Source organism: Puntigrus tetrazona, chromosome 21, assembly GCF_018831695.1.
Source record: "Puntigrus tetrazona isolate hp1 chromosome 21, ASM1883169v1, whole genome shotgun sequence".
NCBI classification, from domain to species: domain Eukaryota; kingdom Metazoa; phylum Chordata; class Actinopteri; order Cypriniformes; family Cyprinidae; genus Puntigrus; species Puntigrus tetrazona.
The window spans coordinates 6,230,760-6,251,882 of record NC_056719.1 but is presented as its reverse complement, the minus strand read 5'-3'; the positions used below and the strand labels follow the sequence as shown (position 1 = coordinate 6,251,882).

General features: G+C 37.4%; 1 protein-coding gene across 6 annotated transcripts in view; it reads right to left on the bottom strand.

Moving 5' to 3' along the window:
- The window catches only part of gria4b (glutamate receptor, ionotropic, AMPA 4b), a 160,777-nt gene that overhangs the window by 6,370 nt on the left and 133,284 nt on the right, over positions 1-21,123 (bottom strand). For 5 of the 6 annotated variants that reach the window (XM_043221420.1, XM_043221421.1, XM_043221419.1 and 2 more), the window contains exons 7-13: positions 19,149-19,316; positions 18,129-18,233; positions 15,681-15,791; positions 12,254-12,460; positions 10,634-11,007; positions 1,683-1,881; positions 278-525 (exon numbers count right to left, since the gene is read on the bottom strand). In XM_043221420.1, the coding sequence (XP_043077355.1) occupies positions 278-525; positions 1,683-1,881; positions 10,634-11,007; positions 12,254-12,460; positions 15,681-15,791; positions 18,129-18,233; positions 19,149-19,316 (1,412 nt within the window). Of the gene's footprint in view, positions 1-277; positions 526-1,682; positions 1,882-10,633; positions 11,008-12,253; positions 12,461-12,850; positions 15,082-15,680; positions 15,792-18,128; positions 18,234-19,148; positions 19,317-21,123 lie in introns of those variants that run through there. The other variant, XM_043221422.1, reaches the window with a different exon arrangement.

Sequence of the window (21,123 nt, the reverse complement as noted above, 5' to 3'; positions counted from 1 at the left end):
ATGTTCACTGTTAAAACATCCAGACATTTCATCTCAAAAAATTCAGTGGCATTAACATGCATGCATCGCTTTGAAATTACCTGCTTCAAAACTGAAAAACAGAAACCAAACCAAACGAAAGAAAGAAAACACAGCGCTACGTATAACAAGGCCTTTAACTGCCCACAAGGACACATGAGAAAAGCAAAAAGAAAGAAGAGAAAACTAGAAATAGGCACGCCAGGGAAGGTGGAATACCATAACAACACGTGACATATTGTTATACTACTCCACCCACCTTAACTGTGAGCCCTTAGGCGTCGCCACCCCGTAGCCTTTGGAGTCCAGGTTTCCTCCCACTTTCATGGTGTCGCAGGGCTTGCGCTGCTCCGTGTACTCGTTCATCGTGGACTCCAGCAGGAAGGCGTACTTCCCTTTGGATTTTCTCACTCGCGCCACCCCCTCTGCCGTGGTCTTAGTGAACACCGTGGGCTCGGCAGACTTCATGTAGCTCCACATTTTCTCGTAAACGGCGATCTTTGACCTCTGGAAGTTGGGGTAGAGGTGTAGAATGGCAGTGAAGTGCGCAGAGGAAGTGTGGAGGGTGCAGACTATTTGTCAGTCGCTTAATTATTAGTTATTACAGAAATGACGGTTTAGAGGTTTTTAGCCTTGTGGGATTTTTTATGAATGCATTCGTTGTTTGAATTATAAATTATTGTTCAAAGTTTTGGGGGCGATAGTTGTTCCGAATGCTTTTATTTATAATGCAGAATCCGGAAAAGAAATGAACCACAGTGCATTGAGCAGCACATCTGTTTCATCATTAATTAAGTATATTAGAATGATTTCTGAAGTGACACTATAAAGTGGAGTAATGATGCTGAAGATTAAGTTTTGCCATCACAGAAATCAACTGTATGTTTTAAAATAGAAAACAATTATTTTAAATGGAATTTATATTTCACAGTATTGCTGTTTTACTGTATTATTGATCAATTAAATGTAACATTTGGTGAGCAAAAAAGACTTATCTATCTAAAAATTATCTATCTATCTATCTATCTATCTATCTATCTATCTATATTTATTTTTATTTATTTTATAGTATTTTTTCAGGTGTAATTTGTTGTCATAGTCTACAGGCACATTTATTATGGAAGCTTTATGGAAAACATTTAATCTCATAATTTTGATTTGATTGCTTATATTGCTCAGGATAAATCTCCGACTTCGGGCTTTTTTTTTTTCTTCAAAAATCTCAAGTTTAATTGTGTTCTTATCACAAAATTCAGAATTGCGAGGTCAAATCTCTCAATTCTTGGAAAAAAAGTCAGAATTCTGAAAAGTTATTTGTGCAAATGCTATTTAGTGGTAGAAACAAGCTTCCATAATTTATATATAAGCTTTAATTATATTGCTATACATAATTTGCCAGTTTTGTAATAATGTAATAATGTAATGTCCTAAAGCATATAGTTTAATTTTGCTTTTGAACCTTAAATAATAATTGTGAACTAAAAAATAGTATACTTTATAATTAAGACCATATGTTCTTAGCTTGGTTTATTAATCTGTGGGTTTTTGCTCTCTTTCCTCTAATACAGAACTAGAAATCTTCTCGTTTTGGAGTCATTCCCATTCACACCCCCTTAACAAAACACTGCTGCCCTCCCCTCAACCCATTAGCTTTGGCCACTTACCCTGAAGAACTCTTTGGTGGAGCCTGAGTCAAGAGTACCATACGCTATGTCTGTCTGCTTGGCCAGGTCCTCAGCGCTCTCGATGGGCGACACCATCCTCTCCACAGTCAGGAAAGCAGCCAGGTTGGCTGTGTAGGAGGAGATGATGATGAGGGTGAAAAACCACCACACTCCACCCACGATACGTCCAGATAGAGACCTACACCGCCGGAAAGGAAGAGAGTGGAGAGGAAAATGACCATGCGAGGAGGGTTTGAAGGAGCGGTGAATGACAGCAATGAAGGAAAGGATAACATCGATTTAAAAGAAAAGGGAAACGTTGGGGAAAAGGGAATGAGGAAAACAGGAGGAGAAAAGGAGAGAAATGTTTTGTTAACTTTAAGAAGACAGAATTACTGCTTTAAAATGACTGAAAAAGAAATTTTAAAGGATTGGTTTATTAAAAACACAAAAACATATGTCGCTTCAAACCTGTATGATGTAAGTTTTCCATATACACTACTCTTAAAAAAATATATATTTATTTATAGAGAAATGTATATTTTCATTAAGGAAGGATGCATTACATTTTACACTTTTTACACATTTTAAGATCTGTATTATAAATAAATAGTGCTTTACCTTTTCATTAAAGAAAAAAAAAGTTAAATGTTTTTTACAAAAATTACACAAATAATTACCAATAAGATTTGTGTCTACAGCACCAAATCAGCATATTTCTGAATGCTGATTTCTGAAGAATTATATGTCTTTTGAACAGTAGTACAGCAAAAAAAATTTTTGTGAGAAACCTCCATATGACAACATATAAATATATTTAACATCTAAACAACATATTATATATGTATATATATATATATATATATATATATATATATATATATATATATATATATATATATATATATATATATATATATATATACACACACGTATGTGGGTCTTATAATTAATATACACCGTAAATAAAAACTTTTATTTTTAATGTGATTCATCACAATTAATCATTTAACAGCATTAATAATTATTTAACTATAACTATATAATAGTGATAAGTCTAAATATACTGCCATTAAATATGGTCAGGTTTGGTCTTGCAGTCTTGGCTTTTAACATGTAACCTGCACATATTCAACAACTTGTGCATTTGTGCATTTGAAATACTTTTACTTTGCTTTTGTTGTTATATTTTCCAATTTGTAGCTTACAATAAACATTTTGTTTGGAAAAGAGCTGCATGAATATTTAAAATCCTTATTTTGAGTTCATCTGATGAAACAACAACATACAGATTTGGAACGACGTGATACTGAGTTAAAGGGGTCATATAATGCAAGTTCAAAATTTCCTTTCTCTTTGGAGTGTTACAAGCTGTTGGTGCGTAGATAAGATCCCTGAAGTTGCAAAGATTAAAGTTTTAAAAACTAAAGAGATATTCTTAATAAAAGATATGACTTGTTCACAGAGTGGTTTTATTTTCATAACACTGCCCAAATGTTTATGCAAAGAAAGAAGGTGGAAAGAGGACATAACTAGAAATCAGTTGTTAAGCTGTATATACAACCCTGTTCTAGAACAGTTCAATCCAAATTAGATTAGAGTGTGTTCAGCGCATTTATGGAGAACTGACTTCTAAAACCTGGAAAGTAGCCTGCTGGCTCACGTTATGGTAAGGGAGTAACATTTCCGCTACATGCTTGCGGTATTCGGCCAATCACAGTGCACTGGATAGCTGGCCAATTAGAGCACACCTAGCTTTTTTAAAACGATGAGCTTTGTACAAATCGACCCGTTTCAGGAGGCGGAGCTTAGAGGAAAGACAAGGAAAGACCTTAAACCGCATAAACACATTGCATTTCACCAAATAAACAAAATAAATGTCTTTTTTGCAATATCATATGACCCCTTTAACAAATAAACATCAAATTTTTGATCTCTTGCTGAACGCTCTCTTTAAATGCAGGTATCCAGGCAGTAGTTCCTCCGTGGTGACCTTACAGAAGCTACTGTTGAGCTTCAGTCGCTTGCAATATAAAACACAGCCTGTCAAAACAGTCTTTCATCGCAGTGATCATTTAATTGACTCTGTGTAGGTGAGGGTCTCCTCCACTAAGAGGGAGATCTCTCCGACCGGTTGCCATGAAGACAGATTGGCTCTTTAGAGTGGGCCGGTTGGGACGTCAACCACGAAGGGGGCGAAGTGCTAAAACCCGACACTGTTTAAATTGTCACCTCACCCCGATTATGCAAACCAGTTTACAGGATGGCGGTGCAAAATTCATGCAGGCCTGTCCTTCTTTTTCCGCTGTCAAGGAAACACTTCTGTATTAAGACGCAGTGGTGAACATAATTAGCTTTTAGGAACGGACTCAAAGCGGGCCGCCACCCACCTGAGGTTTGAAGCAGAGCACAATACGTAAGTTGAAATCCAGTGCTAATCGCTAACCTGCATGCAGACGCACCATTCAAGCCCGCTGACGTCAGAGGATCAGATGCGCCGAGGCTCGCGCTAACCATGGTTAATCGATTTGACTTTGTGAGACAAAGCCAATTTAATAAGAGCCTAAATTGAGTGGACACGAAACCAGTGAGTCACCCCTCGGGCCGCTCCGCTGCCCCGCCGCTTGGCATACAGTATCATTCATAAAGACATATGATCCATGAACAAACAGGAATTCTCTCTGGTCCTCATAATGTCATTTCTTGTAAAACCGATCCTTTGATCACAGCTCAATGATAAGAATCAAACTGTCTCAGTAGATTTCACACAGGCACACAAGCACAAAATAAGCAAACTATCCCTCAAAGCGGCTCATTATCAAAGAAGCGCCATTAGAGCTGCGAAACCGTCAGTGAAACCCTGCGCATTACTCACTATGCCGCTTTTATGCAGATTTCCCAGCGAGGAGGACACGTCGGCATGTGTGTATTTGAGCTGGAGAATGTTTGGTGAATTTCAATTACATTCTGAAACGTTAGCAGAGGTAGAGATTTGTGGAGGGAGTCGGAGAGAAAGCAACGAGACGCAGAGAGAGAGAAAAGAACGAAGAGACCTTGACATGCCGTAGATAAATGGAAAGGTCACTGCCTGCAGCCACTGTGAGCCTCCGGCATTTTATTTATTCATGGCTTCCTCTCGACTGCTCTGATTAAGATTTAATACCTGCAAATCAATTTCGCCATGCGTGAGACTAGAGTCATTCACAATCACACTCCACATTACTGATCAAATTGGAAAAATAAAAAAAGCAAGCTCTTACATTAGCCCATTAAAAATACATTCATTCCTATTTGGCGGCAATTTCTATCTCTCGGTCGCTGTCAGATACTGCATGTGGCGTCTTCAAACACCTGGATGTCTCAGTGTCGTCTTAACACTAAACAAACCTTAACGTGTTACTTGTTAGAAAGCATAACTAATTGTATTACGGCGTAACTTTTTCTGAATAGAAGGTACTTTTTTCCTTATATATATATATATATATATATATATATATATATATATATATATATATATATATATATATAATAGATAATAGATAATATTGACCCATACGATGTACTGTTGGCTGTTGCTACGAATATACCCGTGCTACTCCTGATTGGTCCAGGGTTTCAGAGTTGTGCTGTAAAGACTCCTAGAATATGATGATCCAGTTGTCGGGAACTCACTTCCTAAAATAAAAAGGGAATCTATACTGCCACAGAAATATTAAACTGTTGACATTTTAGCTTTGCCATCACACAAATAAAATTATATTAAAAATGATATTTTTAATCATAATAATATTTCACAACATACTGCAAACTAAGCATTTGTTAAGAGCAAGCCTTCTATCAAAACATTACAAACTCTAACGTATAATGTATACTATTTAAAATACTTATTAAATCAACTGAATAAACTAATTCATTAATTAGTTACAAACATTAATGTGCTATAACATCATCCTCAAACACAATTTCCACGGACCTCCTAGCACCCGCCCCTGTCAGATCAAAACCGCAGGAAACAATGTATCTCTCTGTACCATTTTTGACCGAAACATCTTAACAGCTGGCCTTTTTATTTTCATGCACAACAAAACCGAAAACAAGACTCATGCTGATTGCCATGACAACAGCAAAATTTAGGAAGGGCGCACCTGTGAGTTCAAGGGCAGAGAAATCCACCGCTGCTCTGAGACAACAGCCAAATTGTCATTTCTGTCCGCTACAAATAACCATCTTGCCTGGATTCCACTTAAACGCCATTCGTTTTCGAAAAATAAATCCAAGTTCAACGATAAGCGTGATTCACTCTCTATTCTAGAACAATACCCATCAACTTCTACAATGCGTGTCATAAGCACAATGGCTTCCAAAACGAGGAGAAGAGAGGTTTTCAATTGCGCTTGTCTGCAAATAAATTACATAACACAAAAAAAGTTATCTTATTTGAAAAGGTCATATATTATACGCTGTTATTTCACTGCAAAACAAGTCATCTAGCTACGTCACGTACTGTCATTCAGTGCGTAGCGTGTGCTATTTTGGGCATGTGTTTCATCTGTGTATGGTCATAAATCTAAAAAGGAAATTACAGTTCAAGGGTATCAACTTTTATCCCAGAGTGTCTTATGTAGATAAATGATTTGTGGGCTGAAATGATCATTTTGGCATGAAGAAAACCTGGGGCAAAGCTTCCTCTGCTGTAGCGTAATCTCCTTTCTCTCATTTCCGTCACTGTTACAGCACTGGCCTGGTGAGTCAATCATATCCTTACATCACTCCCATGATCTCTCTCTCTTCCCAGCCCTACAATCATTTCCAAGCCATCTGAGGAATAAAAGAAGTCAGTGAATAGAGGCAATTATTGGAGCAAGATCGACCATAAAACACAAAAGTAGGGGCAGAAGAAGAAAGCAAGAGAGAAAGGGGGATCGGGGGAGACAAAGAAGAAAACAGAAAGGGAAAATTGTTCTTTGACAAACCCGAAAAAAACACGTACGAGTGTCATAGGTGCAGAGAAAAATTAAAATCAGAGCCTTTTCTGATCAGTTTTCCATACATTCCCTCCTCTCTTTATATCCAGTTAAGTACATGCTACACAAAAATCCTTGAAAACATTCGTCAGCTTCACGCAAACTCGAATAAATATTACCCAGTTGGTGCAAGCGAAGCACTTCAAGGACTTGACACTCCAAGAAAAGGTTTTATATAAGGGCTGCGACACAATCTTACACGCCGCATACCGAACCTATGACTATCATTAGCATATCTTAATTCCCCATGATGCAATTTCAAGAGGCTTCATTCACTGTGTGTTTGAATTCTGAAAATGAGGTTTTTTTAATCTTCCCATGTCTGATAGGGTCTGCTGCCCACATGCATTACAACTACAACATCACCGCAATAGCGCACACGCCAGATGCTGGCTGTTTCCGAGGCTCGGGAAGCCGCTCTACCTGTCTGCCGATGACACCTGCCAGCCCGCCTGAGCCAAAAACACGACAGAGAAAACAGGAGAGAGTTACGACCCTGTCCGGCCCCATCACACAAAACGCCCTCAGCATTTTCATACCCCATCATTCCCACATCATCCTCATCAATCATCTCCTTTACAAACTGTTTTACTCGCTGTGGAATCTGTGAACGAGGAGAACGCGTGGAAGAGAGCGGAGCTGGATGAAACCGAATTAATTACATGTAGCATGACCGTAAGAAATCCATTAAAATAAGATGACTCAAAATGACAAAATCGATGACTCACTCTGAAGTGCTGTGTTCATGAATCAATATTTCGATGAAGATTCAAGCTCAAACTGAGCACTGTCTTATTACACAATCAAAGTTGAAGTGTGTAATTTCTGCACCACTGAAAATAATGATAGATAACAGAGATCCGAAATCAAGAAGAGGACTTTTCAAACTTTTTTTTTTTGATGATCTGATGAAAGCAGCGATATATGTTCCTGCGTAAAGTTTCCATCAGTGATGTGTGAGAAAAAAAGTGTCGTGTTAGACATCGTAATCATCTCAAATTGAAATAACTGCTTTGAAATTCAACAACAACAGCAACAATTAAAAATAATAACAACAATAAATATTATTAAAAATAATATTTAGGTACAAAGATACAGTACTACTGTGATGTAATAGTGATGATGAACATATTTTACTTACTATTCTTAAGTGCAAATGATAATAATAATAATAACAATAATATGTATTATTATTATTAGAGTTGAAGTTAACAAACTTTAACAAATGTTAATAAAATAAATCTGGAACAAATCATTATAATAATAACTATGATTTCCTTCTACAATATAAAGATTCAACGCTGTGACGAACATAAAAAGTAATATTTTACTTCTAATTCTTATTTTCTTCTTCTCATTATGATTATTATTATTATAATTATCATCAGTGTTGCTGTTGTTAACAAATGTTATCCTAATCTAAAAATAATTTTCCTGTACAGTATTAAGACTCATTAAAACTATATGCTAAAGACAACATGATGACACCATGATGACACCTAAATTAAATCACCAAAACAACATTTACTTCAGCACTTACTTATCTTTATTTCTATACTAAAATGACAGCGACAGGGAAAAACTACTAGTTGTTTTCCATGAATACACGTGCAGATTTGGTTTAACTTTTTATTGTTAAAATTCACAAAAATAAAATATTTGTACTTTCTCTCAAACTCCCTTTCAAACACCTGCTTTACAACCCTTTGGAAATCTCACGGACACCAGTATTAAAACCCCTGTCTTAGCCTATGATCTGTCTTGTGACAAATGGCTTTGGCTCCACTGTGCTCCACCAAAATGGAATGTGAAAATTAATATGAAATCAATCAAGGCAAAAAAAAAAAAAAAAAAAACTTTACTGCAGGGCAGTACAGTCCTGTGGGAAAAAGAGTATTTTACCGTTGCAAAAAATTACACACTTCAGCTGTTAAATATGTATATAACTATCAAGTGCATAAGAAAAAGAAAGCAAATCTGCACATTTGAATAACCAGTAGGCTATTAGACAGAGAAGAGGAGGAGGAGGAGGACGAAAAGTACAAGTACCGACACCCGGGTAACGCTGCTGTGCAACTGCGTCATCTCGTCTAAATCAAGAACATTGAGGTAAAGGCACATGCTGACTAAAGAGAATTAATGGCATGTACTAAAGAAAATGAATGGAAGTGCTTTTTCACGCTTTTTCCGTCATTTATCATTGGCTCCCATCCAACTCATGAATCTTTATAAGTTATATGCAAAAACGATGAAAGCATGATTCTTATAAGTCCTAAATGGGTCCTCTTAAGCCAAATCAAAACCATAGGCCCTCTACAGAGCTGTGGTGTACAGGCTGTAGAGCAGAAGAGATAGACGCTATGGTTTTGACGGCTCTCTAAGTACCTGCTGTCTTCCGCCATGTGCCGTGCTTTTTACCGCTCTTCTCTTCCCCTTGGCCTGTCATGAGTGATTTCTTATCTGGTGGGGGCTGAAAAATAAAGCCTGTTTTTTCTCTCTTCTCTTGATAACACTTCTTAAAGAGCTCTATCGTGGTCATGCAGGTGCTTATTACACAGAGAAAAGAGAGGGCGGGCGGGGGGTGCGAGCGAGATGTTAAACCCGCAGGCCAAGGAGTGAGCAAGACACAAATAACAAAATCAAACCGCCACACAGAGTAACGATGAATGACTAGCACGTTTCCTGTGAGAACTAGCCGGCAGGACAGGCGAGGGATGTGTGGACATCAAATGGGACGATGAGCGATAGGACTGTTCCGCTGGACCCCGGACCCCCCACTTGCTTCACTGATGGTAAAATTCATCAAGGTGCAAAGTGGAATGACACCTCAGTTACTTACTGAGGAACCAGAGAGACAAAGTGTGATGTATTCGGTAAATACAGAGCACGACACGTTTAAGTGGATCATTCACCCAAAAATGAATGTTCTGGCGTTATTTATCGTTTTAAACAACTGTTCGACTTTATTTCTTCTGTGGAACACAAAAGAAGATATTTTGAGGAATGTTTCCGCCGCTTTTATCCGTACAATTAAAGTCAATGGGTTCCAAAACAACTTTGGTTTTCATTGACTACACTGACAAGATTTTTCCCCAAAATATTTCTTTTTGAAAGGACTCAAATAACAATTTTTTTTTTTTTGGGTGAACTGCTCCTTTTTTTCGACTGACATTTGCTACATACAAATGGAATATGACCATAATCTATAAGTACGTTTACATGCACTACACTCAATTTGTGACATTCAAAATGTATTTGATATTGTCATGTACACTACCTTTCAAAAGTGTAGGGCTGTAAAGATGTGTGTTTTTGAAAGTCTTATGCTCACCATTTCTTTGATCAAAAATAAAGAAAAATAGCACTATTGTGAATATCATTACATTTAACAATTTTCTATTTTAATGCATTTTCAAATGCAGTGTATTACTGTGATGGCAAAGCTGAATTTTAATCATTTTGTGGATTGTTTGTCGAATCAAAAGTTCAAAAGAACAGCATTTATTTATAACAGAAAACTTTTGTCACATTCTAAAAGATATATAGTGTCAATCTTTTCTTACACCTGGCCTCCCGAGACTTTTGAATGTTGGTGTATATTGGAGAAAATCACATGAACTTGATTATAATTGTGCATGTAAACGTTCTTAGTGATGGTTGTGACTGGTTGTTCCTCGCTCCCCAAAGATTCAAAGCAGATACAATGAATAAACAGCGAGTGTTAATGCAAGTTCTCCCACTTGACAGCTCCTCCATGTTCTTTAATTCAGACTCATCATCAAATCACTATGGAAACTACAGTAATGACTCTATTTCAGGTATCAGATATTACCATATCAGAGACATCAGCTGTATTAATTCCAACTGCAATATAATTTTTTCTTCCCCTCTCAAGAAGTTTTCTAGTGGTGGTTTGAGTTCACTGACCTGGGCGAGATGTCGCAACCCTGCTGCATGAAGGCTCCAAGGGAGAACCAGAGACTGTTGAAGATCCCGAACTCATTGGGGGGCTGGTCGCTAGGCAGACCGTCAGTGCCCTCTTCGGGCTCCTCGGTGTGCCACTCGTACGGGCTGAAGCGGCTGACCAGGAAGAGCACCACGCTCACGCCGATGTAGGCGAACACAATGCACATCCAGATCTCGTAGGCCAGCGGGTCCAGGAAGGAGAAGACGCCCGGTTTGGACTTCTGGGGCTTCTTGATCATGATGGAGATGCCCAAACTCATGAAGGGTTTCGAGAAGTCAATGACCTCCTCCCGGACCAGAGTAATAGTCAATGGGGCCACAGCGATTTCCGCTTTCTAAAGCAACAGAAAATAATTTTGAGATCTTTAATCGTATGAAAATACGCTTGCTTACAAGCAAAATAGACTTAACTGAACCATTTGATTGGATAAGCTAACACTAAATATTTGCATTCAAAGCTGAGATCTCGTATTTCAACATTATACTTAGAGGAGAAAAGAGCGAATAAAACAAGAAAATAAAGCATAATCTGCTCATTCCCACCTCTCCTCACATCATATTTTATAACTTCTCTAATTGAACAAGGCTTTGCATATTAATGCCAAAAAGTCCAAGGAGTTAATCCAAGAGGCTTAATACTGAGGTTTGGGAGAGAAGGATAAACTAATCAATGCAGAGGGGAAAAAAAGATGCTTACAGCGAAAGACAGAAAAAACTGTGGAGTTTAAAGTCAGGCTGCACATTTTGCTGCATGGTAAATCCAAAAACTAGATTATTGTTGGTGACTTAGTGACACTTTAGACCTCGGCAGGGCTGCGCAAGACTAATCCAAAAAAGAAATTAAAGTTTCTCATAACTGTTCGACACTTTCAAGAGGAAGAAAAAAACTTTTGGGCTGTGTTTTTTTTTCTGGTTCTCAGCAAAAATCTACAAGATGACAAGCACTTGCTGTATGCAGTGCTCATTAATAAACATCAGACTCTGAAAGACTCTCTTTCTTTCTTTTTTTCTCTGTTCACCAGACACACAACTAAAAGTTTACAATAAAAATTGCTTAGATTTTTATTTCAAATTCTCATCAGACATTTCTTGAATTCTCCATGCGTAGAATCCATACACTTAGTATTTCCATGTTATACTGTATAGGTTATATGAGAAACTAGTTAAATGTGACATAAATACATAACTTAATTACAAAATAAATGTAACTGTAATCTGTTACAGTTACTGAGACAAAGTGTAATTTAATGTTGCTTATGAAAATCTTAACGATGTTTAATATTCTAGTAATATGTATGCTAATAAGGAAGTAAATAAGAGATCCTACAATAAAGTGTTACTACAGTATTATAGTTATTAAACAATATCTTGTTATGATTGTAAATCTGAATTTAACCTCAACGCGATCTAAAAGTAACAAGAGGTTTTAAAGTCAGACTCATGACTCTTGTACAATCTTTAAAAAAAATTAATCTTAATTCAAAAAGTGATGCAGGGTTTTGAGAAGCATGCCATCTATAAATCTCATGCACAACATCACAAAACTATGAATATATCATTAAAAATGAGAATATAATTTACCCCGTACACCAGCTCCCCAACCATCCCGTTCCAGATCTTTGTCTCTGGGTCCCGAGCTCCATACTTTCCATCAGGCACGATGGAGATCTTATACTTGAACCCGATGTGTTTCGCAATTTCATATGCCAGATCCACGCAGTATCCCTCGTATTGCTCGTTGCCCTCGTACATCTCCCAGTTCTTCTTCAGCATTACATACGGCCCTTCCTGAATGAACAAAACAACGAAGTACTTTCAATGGGCAACGTATCACAATTCTATAAACATGTAAAACTGAATAAATCTCCATGTGAATTTGTATTGTATATCGTAAATATGAATTATTGCGTAGTTCTAGAAAAATAAAGCTGTAACAGAAGTGGTGTTAAAGATAATTAGTCATTATGTTAGCCTGTGGCTGATTGATTTGCTATTGATTTTGTTTTAAAATTCTCCCAGACAATACCATCAAACCAAGCATTTTCATTCAGGGATAAACGTTTTAACGTTTAAGAAAGGGTGTATGTATCAAACAAGCATTAAAATATAACGTAAAGCACAAAGAATGTGCGCTATGTGCTGTATATGATTCAAAGCAATGATAACTGACCCATAAAATTCACAACCACAATTTATTACAATTGCATGCCTCTATCAACATTTGAACAGCAAACTGCTATTGCAAACCTGTCACACGCAACAACACAGAATTTACTCTATCAACTGTCGCTGAAGCGTATGAGGAATCACAGTTCAGAGTACAAAAAGGAAGACTTGTGCAGGAAAAAGCCATACCACGAACACAAAACGGTCATTTTTAGTCATCACTATGAAGTACTGTCATAACAAACAATTTCTAACACAATACAGGTGCTATACAGCAGCAAATAAATATGTTTACTTGCAAGGTGATGGCAGAACATTTACATAAAAATCCTGAAAACCTGCTTCCTTTTACAAATGTTTTCTAAGCCATATGGCTGGCCTAAAATGATGAAAGGCAGAAAGCCCAGTAGGGAGAATTAAATATTTCACACACAGCAAATAGAGCTCTCCACACTGAATGTCAACGGAAGATCCGTTTCATCTCAAATTTGTTTGATGTATGAGAATGCAACCTTCTCCTAAAATCTTTTTTACAAGCACAGGGCAGTGTTGTTCACGGTCAGTCTTTTTCTATAGGTAAAAAAAAAAAAGAAAAAAAAAAGAAAAAAGATGTAGCATTTGTAGCAGGTAATGCCTCATGGGAGGGGAGGGGTGATCTGTACTCTTGTGTGTAGGCAGTCATGCAAAATTGTGCCTTACAAATACTACATAAAAGTCTCCATCGCTCATAGTCTCTAAACTTAAAGGGATAATTCACATAAACTGGAGCCCATTTACACACCATCTGAGTTTCAAAACCCATGACTGACTTTCTTCTGTGGAGATATGTAGGCTGGATGTTCAAGCTGCTCTTTTTCACGCAATGAAAGTGAATGACGGCCAAGTTAAATTTCATTCTGTGGTCTTCAAAGTCCTTATTTTCTTTGTGTTTTTTTAGACAGCTTCATTCTCTATCCGCCTTTATGTCCAAGCTGCTCTTTTCAACGATTAAAGTGAATAGCAACCAACAAAAAATTTGAGAGCAACATTTTCCATTTAATATGAGTACTAATTTATACATATAGAATGTAATACAAATGGCAAATTTCATTCTATAATGTCACTTTATGGTCAACATCCACCTTCATTATATGGAAAATGAGCAGCCCGAACATTCTTCAATGTTTTTTGTGTTCCACTTTAGAAAGTCATGCAAGTTTGGAAACATGAGGAGCAGTAGCTATGAATCCATATAAGCTTGTGCAAATAACGAGATAAAACATTTATAAATCAAGCAGAGTTTTCACAAAATCATCACTTCATCATCAAGTTGCGCTAAATATCACAGAAAAAAAAGCAGAGACAGCATACAATTTTTCTATGCAATAAATGACCAGCGTCAGAGTGTGCAAACAAAACTTGGTCATGTCATCTTATTTTTGTTATTTCGGTTCTGGGAGTTAATTATAAAGTAATTTTTGACAAGGCTTTGGTGAAAAAAATAGCATTTAATTCACTATGCAATGAGATTGGTCCTTTAGTTAGTCCAGTTATGCTGCCCCACTGTCTTTTTTATGCGCATTAAGGAAGTTATTTGGTTAAAAAAAATCCATTGTAGTTTATATGCATGTTTTCTTACTGGATTCAGAATTCTTCTGGCTAGATACACTTTTAGAATTCGGCAGCACCTTGACGTTTACATCCAGCGTTTGTTATATCCCAAAGTGCACAGAAAAATAAGTGGAAACATAGCTAATGATCATTCTTTTTTGAGTAAACAGGTCCTTTAAAATCTATACAACATAATGAGAAAAATGAGAATTCCTTATAAATATCCATGATAAGCTTTGAGAAGTCTAAAAGATATGCAAAAGGGCAGTACTGATGATTTTATATACAGTATGCTATATATACAAAACCTGCATGCTATAAAAACCTGGTTCTTCTGTTTCCGATACACATGATTTGAATGCTAAAGTAAAGACTTTGTTTGGCTTCCATGGGTCCATCCGGTTTTCCAATTCTGGCAAGACTACAGCTCTTCTCTGTTCATGATTGAGTTGCTTATTAGAGCTTGTCTTTGTCTTCGTCCACGACTTGATTTCTCATTGTGGGGTTATTTTGGCTCAAGTAGAAGCATCCATGTATTTGCCCTCAGTTCTGATTTGTCTCTCTGTCTGTCGGAGCTTCAGTAAGCGCTTGATTTCACCTCTGCAGAGTCCATCAGCTGTTCAGTTTCTTAATAAGGGGTTCCTCACCAGGGGCTGAAAAGAGGAGGATTTGGCTTCAGGTGCGACACTCCAAAACCTTAGCATTTAGCAAATAATTTGTCCATTACATCCTTGAATCAGTGCATATACATGGACGATACTGTCATTTATGATCTCCAAAATGTACAGAATGTATCCCATTCATGCAGTGTTTTCATTCACACACAAGATTACAGTTGACAAAATGAGCAAAACAAAATACAAAGAGTCCAAGACACCAGTTCTGGTAACAGATGATGCACACGACGTGTTCACGATGCCATGACAGCACTGTTGAGAAATGCTATTCAGCACACGTAAAAACATTTGGGTTATCTGAATGGACAGCAGTATGACTGACAGGTCACAAAGAGAGAAATGCGCTTTGATGAACAGCACGGCGCAGCTGTGAATTTCTGCAGTGTTTGCAGATCGGAATCTTTGTGTGTGCAGGTTATGAAGAAATTCATCGCCACTGAGAAATGTTCGTTTTTTCACCGTGTGTATGAGAGGGGCTCTTGGTATATGGAAGCTTTCAGATGAAGGACAAACACCACAAGTTATTTTATTGTAAAATGTGGCAAATAAAATCTCAGGAAAATGCTGCTACTCACCATGATAGTCGTTACAATCACTGTTCTGTTCTCCATGCCGGACGTTTCATTTGGAAGCAAAGCTTGATCCTGGGTCAGAACCAGTTTATCTGCATCATTCCAATATCCAATCTGGAGATAGGACAAGGACGAGAATGAGACACCAGACGCAACTGAGAGCAAATGAATACATGCAAGTTTGTCCGTATGGGTAGAAAGTATTTAGCCTAATCCGTGCTAAACAGTCACACTTTATTTTAAGGTCAAAATCTTACTATTATCAAACCATTTTTTGCCACAAATTTTGCTTCAATAAACTCCTTTGGTGTTTTATTAATAGTAGTTAGTATGGTAGTAGTTATGTTTTGGGATGTAGAATATGGTCATGCAGAATATGTGCTTTATGAGTCCTACAATATTTTAATAACAGGCATGCTAATAAGCAGTGAGAATCAGTTCCTATAATAAAGTGTTACCGGCTAGCTATTTTCTTTTTTTATCGTTACATTTTTGGCATTCACATTCATTTTAAGGACAAAAAATACATATAAAATACTTCAAAAAAAGTGATTGGATGACAAGCAGTAATGAGTGTTTTCATTTTTGGGTAAACTATCCCTTCAACACTTGTTTCAGAGAAAGTACACTACTGTTCAAAAGTTTAGAACTGATTTAAAATAAACAAACAAGCAAACATAAAAATAATAATACTTACTAGTTAGAAGTGACAGTAAAGATATTTAGGTAACAATTTAGAACAGGGAACACTTATTCACTATAACTATGAATCTAATTTGCAGTAAGACAGTTGTTAAGTTTAGTTATGGGGAGGATTAAGGATGTAGAATAAGAAATTAATATGTGCTTAATTACTACTAAGAAAGATTCTAATAATCTGGATGTTAATAAGAAACTAGTTAAGAGAGAAAGTGTTACCAATATTTCTAATAGTAAATTTCTAAAAGTTTTTTTTTTTTCACAGTTTTATTTCCAGAAACATATTTTGCAACCCAACTGTTTTCAACACTGACAATGTTTCTTGACTGGAGTAATGGCTGCTGAAAATTCAGCTTTCCCATCATATAAACTGCATTTTAAAAATATAAATATTTTTTGAATTGTAAGAATATTTCTCAATATTACTGTGAATCAAATAAATCCCCAAAAACATTTATAAATCTTTTGAATGTTAGTTTATCTTCAATAGAAGTGTATTGCGTCTTCGACTGATGGATTTATCTCATTTCAAACATCACAAAATGTATTTTAGAAGTGTGTATGTAGATGCTAAAGACGAATGTCGCTATTTTGTGTGGTTGAAGAGCACGGTGTCACGGCGTGTAACATTCTGCTGTGGGTTGATAAACTGTCAGGCTGAGGAGACGCGAGCAGCGGCATGTGCCCGTGTCCTTACGAGACCCAGATGAACGGGAAAAAGAAGAGCCAGGCTCCAGTATCCGCCTAAAGCGAGGCTCACGACCGGCTGATAAATGAGTGCCAAACCCTGGCGGCTCGTTCCTGTGCTCCCCTCCTCTTCCATTTCCCATCACTCTTCCTCTGGTGCACTGCTCAACAGCAGCCAGGAGCCGCCACACTCCATAAAGCACGCCAGAGGCAGAGGGCTCCCCATAACTTTAGAAGAAGGTGTGTGACACGAGACTTTACGGTACGTACATAGCCCTGCTCCTAAAACAACCAGACCATTCAAAGCCGAATTTTGTGCATTATTTTAAAAAAAACTGTACGTTCGGTTGCAATTAACTACAATTTAAAACAGTTTCCCTTTCTCAGTTTTATGTCACTCACGCTGAGACAGTTTCTCAGCTAAATATAATTTCAACAGATTTATTCGTTTGATTTCACACAATTCCACAGGGGCATGACGGTCAAAACCTGCTTGTCAAAAAGCCCACTCGCTCCGTCAGCTAACGTGGGAAGAGAAAACACTGTCTCACAGGAAATACTGCGTGGGAGATTTGGTGCCAGAGTAGAAATAACGACCGTTTCTGTAAAAATTATCATCCATCATTTGTGTGTGTCTTAATGATTCATATGGGTTTATAAGGCAGATAAAACGGCTGTAAAACACGATTTTCACCATGTAAAGAGATCCATAAATGCATGAAATGGGAATGCGGCGGTGAAGTTCTGTAAGAGACTTACAAGATGATACATTGTACAAAAGAAAACGCTGACTATAAAATAATAAAGACTCATCAGGGTCTCCTGGGATTGTTCTCGCAGAAACAGCTGCATCAAGTGAAGCACAGAGCATTAAGCACATCAAGAAAGACAATGAATTACACCAAAATGACACTCCACAGATGTAGAGAGACAAAGAAAAAAAGCAAAGCATGATTACGCTTTCTCAGAATCAAAGATAAATCTAGACAGGAAACACCCAGACAGGCACTTTTTAAGTTCAAAGCAGAAGAACTACCAATGCTTGATACAAAAATGACTTCTTACCCTTCTGGGGCCGTTACTTTTTAATTCGAAAACATCCATAGTGTAGTTGACTCTGCGCCCGTAGTGGTCGAACTGGACATTTCCTGTTAATCCTTGGAGGCGCACCTGGATTGCAGCGATAAACAATGTAATTACAGGTTATCCAACCACTGCAGAGCACCTTGAAACACTTTCATTTGCACATTCACTTGCTTTCTTCAACTTTAACACCTCATTTTCTGGAGGTATTACCGAACACCGGTGTTTCTCAAAAAGAGGTCCATCTAAAATAGTCATTTTAACCATGAACGAAAATCTAAAAATCTGAAATCCAATGCGATATATACAGCGGGGCCAAAGCATCAGCAACTAAACTGTTGAGTTTGCATCAGGACTAAATATAAATACACAAAAGGATCATAAATTCTACCCGGACTCTTTTAGCGATGAGGCAGCAGAGCATGTTTAATGTGAGAGAGATAAACTAGATTTATTTCTTATCTATCTGTGTATAATTAAAAGCCATTAAGTCATTTCCTGCTGATAAAGCACTCATGATTTAGTTATTTATAGTATTTTTACATGTTTGACATGCACGTCCTAATCACTGATGCATATATAAGCACTGTAAATATCGCAGTGACATAGCACTGTAAATATCAAGCATTATCGAATGTTAATAAATGTTTTTTTTATCTATTTGTTTGTGAGGTGGGTTGTTGGGGTCTTAGAACAGTTTACACATTTCACATCTTTCTTGCTCTCACTGTATCTCTATCCGTCTTGTTTTCTGCCACTCTCTATCCTTATAGTTTCCTCTATTGCACCTTTCCATTTCCCCTGTCATTTTCTACCTTCCATCGATTTAAATCTGGGCTTTTTTCAAATCGTCGATTACTGTTCTGTTCAGCCTCAGCCCTCTGTCGCCTCACAGCCTTGTTTTTCCACGCTTATTTCTGTCTTCGTCCCATTGAAACACCACACAAAGCACTCCTTCCCCATCTCATGTCAAGCCTGCGTTTGCTCATCTGTGCATGTGACCTGTTTGAGTGTGCGCTCCATGTCGATGCCCTGGTTCCAGGGGGCGGCGGGGTTGGCCAGGCAGTCTCCGGCATTGCCCCTGCGGGAGATGTCCACCTTCTGTCTTCGAAGGTTCCTGAAGGCTTCTGCCATCACCATCACGCCGTCATATGTCAGAGCGGAAGTGTACTATAGAAACAGAGGGACATTGAAAGGTCAGTATATACATATACTGTAACACTTAGTAGTGGTGTTTCAAAGGTTCATACGTTACTTGGCTAGTTTATTAGGTATCATGAAATGAAAATGCATTTTAATAATCTAGTTGAATGTGAATCTATAAATTTCCTATAAATATGAACCTACTAAAACATTATATATTGTTCATTTATAATATATATGCATTAGGTTTCTATAAATCTACAGAAACAAACACACGAATACATACATACATATATACTTCTATAATTTAATGCAGTAAACACACTGGCCCCGTCCTCAGACCCGTACATCATATGAATGCATCCATAAATACAGTTATGTCCTAAAAAGTAACTGTGGCAAAAAATGCCCCTGTATGAGGTTTTTGCATCATATTTATATCATATGAATAGCGATATCACACCAGTAGTGAGAGCAATATCACACCAGTGCTGTTTCTGTCACGAAGAACATGAGTGCAAATGTGATTTTATACAGCAGTTCAGCAAATAAGAAGTTAATATTGTGCAAAACATTTTTTATAAAATATTGTGCATTTTAGGCTATGGGTAATATATTGTACAAATATATTACCCATAGCCTAAAGTCACAGCAGAACTGTTGTAAACTAGTGTGAATAAATCATTTACTCTCCCTGATATTCAAATCTAAAGGACTTATGTTATTTTGCACAACATAAAAGGTTAAACATTTTGAATACTTTTGGTAACTAAACTGTCTTGGCCACTGCAAAATAAACAAAAAAAAACTCTCTGGCATAATGTGAAAAAAAAAAATTATAATGAAATTTCGCCCATTTTTAAATTCCTATTGTCCAACGAAAGGTTAGATGAATAAAAATCAAAGATCAAAAGGATTAACAATGCAGATTAATTTATATATATATAAAAAATATATATATTATGTTATATATATTAAACTAACCAATGTCCACATTCACAAAAAGGTGCCTGTCAATGAAACTGTTTTGTAATCACTATGCAAAAAAAATACTCCTTGCTCCTGCATGATGTTATTTATAAGTGCTTTGCATATTCACTTCAGCATCTGTACTATACCAAAACGCTGTTTATTAAACATAAGTCAATCAACCTGACTTCATTAGGTTTACACTAATGAAAGCCATTTGTAAGGGCTGACATCCTCACGAGCAGAGGACATCCAAGAGAAATCACAGGGGACAGCGGGCTGTGTTTTGCAGCTGCATCAAAGGGGGAAAAAAACAAAAACACAGAGCAATGGACACACCAAAAACAGCAAGAGAAAAAGAGGAGAGCACATGCTTGTCATTGCACATATTAAGAGCAGACAGAGCATGTGAAATCAGTGAGCTCTGACACAGTAGCTGTGAGGCGCTTCCTGCTCTGTCTCTGGTGGGTGGAAGTGGGGGGAGGGAGCCGGTCAGCTGCTATCGGAGGCTGCCCTGATTGCACCAATAAGTGGCTTGTGCTCTTTCTCTCTGTCTCGCTGAGATAAAGCAGCACGGAATGAATCACTGCAGGCAACGCACAGTATTTTTACAAAGGAAACACGCGTTTGTCCTTCAGAGGCCTGATGCTCCGTGCCCTTGTTTTTCATCTGCTGTTGCGTTTCTTATTGCTATTTTAGAGACTCTGACGTGGTTTATTTCATCACACTGAGTCAGATGAGGTCTCCTGAGCTGAACGTACATACATGCACACCGTTGAAGGAAAAATACCCCTGTGTGTTTAGTCTGCCCCGTTTGCTTGATGGTTGACGGTTGAAAGAAGTCACTCTGGCCGTGCTGTGAGAG